Raw genomic sequence first — 8,084 nt, 5'->3', positions numbered from 1 at the left:
TCTGCCTGAGAACTTCATTCTTTGTATTTCCAGCTCCTTGAATCAATAGAATAGTTATAATGGAAGCAGAAGATACCCCAAAAGTATCATAAAAACCTTCCTTCCATTATAGTTGCTAAGAATTGGTTTCATACTCCTGGAACCCCAAATCAAGGCCCCCATTTTCACTAAACTTTAAAATTTCCACAGGTGGAGCCAAATAGAAAAGATCCAAATACTGTTATGATCTTTAGTCGTAGCGTGCGCCAGATGTGACACTCCAGCTAGCAAAAGGTTACTGTGACAAAAAAAAAAAAAAAAAAAAAAAAAAGGTCAGACATTGGTAATTTCATTTTTGACGCTCGTAAAATCAGTGATCCAAAAAGTTTATTTTAATAAAACGTTTCATAATTATAAATGGTACACACTTCGAACAACTAGTTAAAAGTGAGGGAAAATGCTAGTTTTATTTTGAATAGAGTTTCGCCCTGGGCACATGCAAGACTTCTTCGCGCCAAGCAATACAACTCACTGATTCTGAAAACTCCAGCTAGTGTCGTAATTGTAAATCTTTCATTAATTATCTGCTGATCTGCAAATCGTTCGGATTTACAATAAAGAGCATGTCGTTTAATGGCATGCTAATCGAATTCAAATGAAATTGAATCTAAAACAAATTCATTATAAGATCGTCAAATAGGAAATTACCCAGACATTCACGTCTCATCGCTCGATTGGGACCGTATGATAACGATGATGGGTGTTCATAAAGACTGGGATGTTAAACCGAAGTAACGGAAAAAATTTCCCCGTTCAACTATCTTTTACGAACACCGCCAAAACAGAGTCATCTCCCGTTGTTATGATCTATTTTAGACTAAATTATGGCGAGATTGTTTGACTTATGTTTCAAGGGTAAGAATAACTTTCACTATTTAGACGGTGATTAGGACAGCGGAATGATAGAATCGTTTGTGTCCGACAAAAATCTTTTGTGATATTTGTTCCGGCTCTTTACGTTATAAGTTCAAATCCTGTCAAGGCGGCCTGCCTTTCCTATTTTCGGGGGTCGGTAAAATAAAGTACCAGTCAAGTAATGAGATCAAATTTATCGACTAAATTCCCCTCTTTTTAAAATTATTGGGATTATGCCAAAATTAGAAGCCATTGTTTTGAGGAATTAGGCAGAATTCGGTTTAAGCACCCCTTATAACTCCTCAACGTTTTGCATTTTTTAGAATTTTCAGAAAATTTTTTCGAATTCGTATTCTACATTGGGGGATTTATACGATTATACAAAAGGAAAAAAAAGTCATCATCCTTAAGCACAACGGGCCACCATCGTGGCCTGTCGACCTGTGCTTGACTGCCACGATCCTGGCCCATAGATGCATTTAATTTATGGGGGTTCGTTGGGGTCTAATGTCACTCAAACGCTCCGATCCCTCCCCCCCCCAGAATGCCAGAAGACTAATAGTTCAACTAATGACTTTTCACCATTATATACTAAGAAGATATTTTAACTATTTTTGTATTTTATGTGTGCATGGTAGTCTCATTTTCATAAAATGTGCTCAGCACTCCATGCTATGTAAGTGCAGATCCCAGCACTTTATGGGTTAAATCCTAAAATTTTCATTCTTTTTCGATTAAAAAAAAAAAAAATCAAAGTTTAAAATGGTTAATATTAACAATATTACTCCGAATATATATACACACACACATATATATATGTGGATCAAACTATTTTGATCCATGCATGTAACGCCCAATAAATGTATTGACTGCCCTTCTTTCATTTGTTCACTCACTTGTGTGTATATATATATATATGTATGTTTTTTTGTTTTTTTTTTAGAATTAAGGCTGTGTCTGACAGCTGTAAATATTCCACTGGGGACCTCTCGACATATAACAACAACCTCTGCTGCTTATGTTGGTTCTAAACACAGATTTTCGTAAGTATTTCAAACTTCATAACTCACCCCCATTTTTTTGCTTTGCTCTCTCTCTCTGTTGCTTACTTCCACTTTCTCTTTCTTACTCTCTCTCTCTTGTTCATTCTCATTCAGTCCCTCTGATACTCATTCTCTCTTTTTCTTTCTCTCTCTCTCTCTCTCTCTCTCATTTCCACTCTGTCTGGCTTTCTTACTCTTCCTCTCTCTCATTTAGTCCCATTCATGATTTCATATACTTATGACACCCCCCTCTCTCTCTCTGGCTCATTCACTCTGCCTGTCTGTCTCTTGCTTTCTGTCTCCAATATTTAGCTTGACTAAGGTAGCAAGCTGGCAGAATGGTTAGCATGCCAGGCAAAATGCTTAGTCGCATTTTACCCATCTTCACATTCTGAGTTCAAATTCCACTGAGGTCTGCTTTGCTCTTCATCCTTTTAGGGTCCGGACAATAAGTGCCAGTTGAGCATTGGGGTCAATTTAATCAACTTGGCCCCTCCCCCAAAACTGCTGGTCTTGTTCCAAAATTTGAATCCAGTATTTAGCTTGACATCTTTGAATAGCCTTGATTTGACCAACTCCTTATGAATTAAAATTAGGTAGATGAAAACTATATCGAAGCCCATCAAATGAATTGCATATGTAATTCAAAGGATGCAGCCTTGACACATTGTGTGTTACATTGATTCAACTTAGGATTTATGTTAAAGGTACATTTGTCTGTGGATTACTCAGCCACATCATCATCATCATTTAACGTCTGTTGTCCATGCTGGTATGGGTTGGACGGTTTGACCAAGGCTGGCAAGCTGGAGGGCTGCACCAGACTCTAGTCTGATTTGGCATGGTTTCCATGGCTGGATGCCTTTCCTAATGCTGAGAGTGTAATGGGTGTTTTTACATGCCACCGGCACTGGTGCCATTTGTGTGACTCCAGTATCTACCACAACTGCGATTTTGCTTGGCTGGATGGGGCTTCTTCTCAAGCATGACATAATGTCAAAGATCTTGGTCATTGCCTTTGTGAGGCCCAACACTTGAAAGGAGCTCAATCCACTTTGCCTCTGTGAGGCTCAATGCTGAGAAGGCTGGGCCTTCAACCAGGCCTTTCACTATACTCTTAAAACCAGGAACTTTTCAATACCCCCACTTATACACATACACACATGCATATATACAACATACATATGAGTTACTATCCAGATAGTCAAAAAATATTATGAGTGTAGAATACTGATGTGTGTGTGTATAAGGGACTTCTCACATCCTAGCAGACCTTCCTTTATAATTTATCACTGACTTTAATTAAAAATCACATCTAACTTACAGCAAAGGAGAAGCCATCAACAACTCCAGTTATGGCCCACTTGTTGATCTCCCAGACTATACATATTTAGGTAAGTTGTTGTTGATATCCCAAAGCTTTATCTGTTGTGTATTTGATTTAATTATTCTTATGACTAAATTTTCTCTCAATACATTTGCACTTTGTCGTGTATCTTTGATTCTTTTACTTGTTTCAGTCATTTGACTGTGCCCATGTTGGGGCACTGCCTTGAAGAGATTTTTTTTTTAGTCAAAGGAATTGACCCAGGACTTATTTAAAAACTTGGTACTTATTTTACTGGTCTCTTTTACTGAACCTCTAAGTTATGGAGATGTAATCACACCAACATCAGTTGTCAAGCAGTGGTGGGGGACAAATATGGACACAAAGACATACACACACACACACGTGTGTGTGTATATATATATATATATATATATATACACACACAATGGGCTTCTTTAATTATCTGTCTACCAAATCCACTCCCAAGGTTCTGATTGGCCTGGGGCTATAGTAAAATATACTTGTTCAAGGTGCCATGCTGTGGGACTGAACCACTTTCATAACTGTTACAGAAGATGGAATGTGCTTCCTAATACCTCACATGAAGCTGGCTTCAAAATACTCCAATCTTCATTTCATTTCAAAATGAGTTTAGTTTCCTATAAGGCTATCCTATTCTCTGACAATAAATGAGGCACAGGGACAAGCATTTAACAAAATTGTAAATAAACATTTAATCAATATATATGCATAAGTCTTATTTTTTAATTCATCTTTTATTTCCTTAAACTCTAAAGGACATCGCATCTGTCAAATGTATTATAAGAAGGTAAATAAGCAACACTTTGTTAAATGGCAAGATATTAAAAAAAATTTTTGAAACTCCTTGCTTGTGTTATATATAGTAACAATGTTTTTCAAATATGTTGATTTATACTGTGGAATTTCCACATGGACTGCTAGTTATTATTATTCCTCCATTTGGAACTATGAACATATGTCTAATGTATTAATGTATTCCTTCACAGACGGCCGGCCATCTGAACTGAGCATACGCCAGGGACAACGACGGACAAAGAGAATTGAATTGGCTGTGAGATTGCATTTTATTCTACAATATATGTTGGTGTAAAGGCAGCGAGCTGGCAGAAACGTTGGCACAGCAGAGCATTAGCAGAAACATTAGCACAAAGGCAGCGAGCTGGCAGAAACATTAGCACGCCGAGCGAAATACTTAGCAGTATTTCGTCTGCCGCTACGTTCTGAGTTCAAAAGCACCCAGTACACTCCGTGTAGTGGTTGGCATTGGTAAGGACATCTAGCCTTAGAAGCGAAGCCAAAGCAGCTGATGGAACCCAGGTTCCATAATCTATACCCATCCTGTCATTTATTCAGAAAAGCACCCAGTACACTCCGTGTAGTGGTTGGCGTTAGGAAGGGCATCTAGCTTTAGAAGCGAAGCCAAATCAGCTGATGGAACCCAGGTTCCATAATCTGTACCCATCCTGTCATTTATTCAGAAAAGCACCCAGTACACTCCGTGTAGTGGTTGGCATTAGGAAGGACATCTAGCCTTAGAAGCGAAGCCAAAGCAGCTGATGGAACCCAGGTTCCATAATCTGTACCCATCCTGTCATTTATTCAGAAAAGCACCCAGTACACTCTGTGTAGTGGTTGGCATTAGGAAGGACATCTAGCCTTAGAAGCGAAGCCAAAGCAGCTGATGGAACCCAGGTTCCATAATCTGTACCCATCCTGTCATTTATTCAGAAAAGCACCCAGTACACTCTGTGTAGTGGTTGGCATTAGGAAGGACATCTAGCCTTAGACGCGAAGCCAAAGCAGCTGATGAAACTCAGGTTCCATAATCTGTACCCATCCTGTCATTTATTCAGAAAAGCACCCAGTACACTCTGTGTAGTGGTTGGCATTAGGAAGGACATCTAGCCTCAGAAGCGAAGCCAAAGCAGCTGATGGAACTCAGGTTCCATAATCTGTACCCATCCTGTCATTTATTCAGATCTAAGTCTACATTATTTAATATGCTACTCCTTATTGTTTATTCTTTGCTCTGTCCTGACAGTCATATGACATTCTGATAAGCTTAGTGTAACATTCTGCCCCATATTGTAAATGTGTGTGTGCACGTGTATATTCTTTTATTCTTTTACTTATTTCACTCATTTGACTGTGGCCATGCTGGAGCACCACCTTAAAAGGTTTTGGTCAAAGAAATCGACCCCAGGACTTATTCTATTGGTCTCTTTTGCTGAACCACTAATTTACAGGGACATAAACACACCAGCATCGGCTGTCAAGCAATGGCAGTGGGAACAAACACACAAGTATATATATATATATATATATGTGTGTGTGCATGTGTATGTTTTTACTTTCCTATCTATATTTCTCTCTCTCTCTCCACACACACACACACATATATATGAAAAGTAAAATCCCCTTTTGGTCATGATTGGCCATAGAATTGCACCTAGAAAGTTCCTGTCAGAGGCACAAGTCTGGGCAAAGTTGTTTATGGAAGACCAGCAATCACCCATGCATACCCCACAACATGGTCTCCCCCCACAACTAAAAGACATGAAGAATTATGAAAGAAGGCGAATAAGTACCAGGGGTGGGAGAAAGGAGAACTAACAGTTAATTGTTCTAGAATTCCCAGAATATAAATGTAAACACCTGAAAGACTTTCCCCTTCATTGTTAAAAGTAAAGAAGCTAGAAAAGATCGATCATATTTCAGTTAATTGTCATTGTAAATGACTGAGGCTTTCCTTCCTCTGTCTGTATCACTTCACTCCTTTTCTCTACAGTTAAGAGATTGAAGGTGCGTGGCTCAGTGGTTAGGGGCATTCAGCCCATGATCATAAAGTCATGAGTACTATTCCCTGCATTGTGCTGAGTTTTTGAGCAAGGTACTCTACTTCACCTTGCTGCAGTCCACTCAGCTGGCAAAAACGAGTTGTAGCTGTAATTCAGAGGGGACCAGCCTTGTCACATTCTGTGTGAGGCTGAATTTCCCTGAAAACTACGTTATGGTATGCATGTCTGTGGAGTACTCACTCACTTGCATGTTAATTTTATGAGCAGACTGTTCCATTGATCAGATAAACAGGAACTTTGTCATCGTAACTGACTGAGTGCCATTTTGTAAAAAAAGGAAATGTTCCATATTGCAAGGCAAAAATGTTGTGTTTAGTATAAGCAGTGAAAGCTAACATGAAATAATTGCTATTCCATTGTGTATTCACCCTTGACTCACACTCAGTTTGATAACAGCAGCCTCCAGATCTGTGAGACCCACAAATGCCGCTGTTAGGACTGGATTAACTATGGGCGACCTTAACGACTAAAAAGATTTTCCTGACCCTATATAGGATCTTTTTTCATTTTCTTCTAACCACTTGTAGGTTTATCTTGCTCCAGTCCACTCAGATGGCCAAAATGAGTTGTAGCTGTAATTCAAAGAGGCCAGCCTTGCCACATTCTGTGTGAGGCTGAATCTCCCTGAGAACTATGCTAATGATATGCAAGTCTGAAATTCTCAGCCACTTGCAAGTTAATTTTATCCTCGTGTGGTAATGAAAAGTGAAAGTGACATCCAATATTTGCTCTGTCTATGTATCAACTTTTCTTTGGATCTGTGTATCTATTGTGTCCCTCGCTTTCTCTCTCCCATCTTTAATTTAACAATGTATGTATGTATCTACTTTTCTTGCGATGAGATAAACATTTAAAAAACATAAAACGAATGCTATCACCACTCACTGTCTTTTTTACTCTCTCACTTCCTCTCTGTCGTTTTGTCACTTCTTTGAAGTGTGACACACATGACAGGTACATACAAAAAGAACAAATTGGTATATTAATGTTATTAGCTTACTTCCCAACTACTTGATTCCAGGTTCAGTCCCAGTGTGTGGACCCTTGGGCAAGTGTCTTTTAATATAGTCTTGGGCCGACCAAAGCCTTGTGAGTGGTAGATGGAAACTGAAAGAAGCCACCATCGCCTGACAACCAACGGTATGTTTATGTCCCTGAAACATAGTAGTTTGGCAAAAGAGACTGATAGAAGTACTAGGCTTACCGTCAGACGACTGTTACAAATAAAAGAATATATGTGTGTATGTATGTATGTATTTCCATAATTTTAACTGCAACTGTCTTTCTTCTCTTTTCAGTCCAAAGTCTCTACCTACATTGCTGAGATGATGGAAGCAAAGAAGGTCCACCAAATAAAGCTGGAACAGAAAGCACGAGAAAGGGAAGAGTTAATTAGGAATCAACTAAAACCCAAAGTCCATGAATAAATAAATTATATTTGTATAACCAATTTTTATAATTTTCACTGAAATTTGATTTTTGTACTTTAAATGCTTTCTTTCTTTCTTTCTTTCTTTTTTTTTTTTTGAAAAATAGTATGTAGATGCAGGCTGTGTGGCTAAGAAGCTTGCTTTGCAACCACATGGTTTCAGGTTCAGTCCCACTGCATGGCACCTTCGGCAAGTGTCTTCCATTATAGTCCTGGGCTGACCAATGCTTTGTCAGTGAATATGGTAAACAGAAACTGTGTGGAAGCCTGTTGTGTGTGTATGTATATATATATATATATATAGATTCAAAGTTGAATATGGTACTTACGTGTAGGCACCCGAATATCGCATCCCAAAAGGATAGGTGATTAAAATCAAAAAATAAGCAACACGGATTTCAAAGGTGATTGCAGTACGCACGTTTCATGCTACCTCAATTTATTTAAGTAATGCGAACATTACCTTAAATGCAATATGAAGAGCAATC

The 8,084-nt window shown here is 38.6% G+C and overlaps 1 protein-coding gene across 1 annotated transcript; it reads left to right on the top strand.

Moving 5' to 3' along the window:
* Positions 1 to 736: 736 nt before the first annotated feature.
* Positions 737 to 7,617, top strand: LOC106879944 (large ribosomal subunit protein mL52). Its single transcript, XM_089346304.1, has 5 exons — positions 737 to 894; positions 1,838 to 1,937; positions 3,264 to 3,331; positions 4,296 to 4,360; positions 7,466 to 7,617. Exons 1-5 carry the CDS (start codon positions 864 to 866, stop codon positions 7,592 to 7,594), a joined length of 393 nt encoding a protein of 130 aa, XP_089202430.1. The 5' UTR covers positions 737 to 863; the 3' UTR covers positions 7,595 to 7,617.
* Positions 7,618 to 8,084: the final 467 nt, after the last annotated feature.

The sequence above is a fragment of the Octopus bimaculoides genome, chromosome 30 (genome assembly GCF_046866305.1).
Source record: "Octopus bimaculoides isolate indiv1 chromosome 30, ASM4686630v1, whole genome shotgun sequence".
NCBI classification, from domain to species: Eukaryota; Metazoa; Mollusca; class Cephalopoda; order Octopoda; family Octopodidae; genus Octopus; species Octopus bimaculoides.
This window is presented reverse-complemented; position numbering and strand designations above follow the sequence as displayed.

What these genes read in the sequence shown, in the direction of transcription:
- LOC106879944 (XM_089346304.1), top strand. Translation starts at nt 864, where the DNA reads ATGGCGAGATTGTTTGACTTATGTTTCAAGG. An exon ending in GGTTCTAAACACAGATTTTC is followed by an intron (nt 1,938 to 3,263) that starts GTAAGTATTTCA and finishes TCTAACTTACAG; the next exon opens with CAAAGGAGAAGCCATCAACA. An exon ending in CAAAGAGAATTGAATTGGCT is followed by an intron (nt 4,361 to 7,465) that starts GTGAGATTGCAT and finishes TTCTCTTTTCAG; the next exon opens with TCCAAAGTCTCTACCTACAT.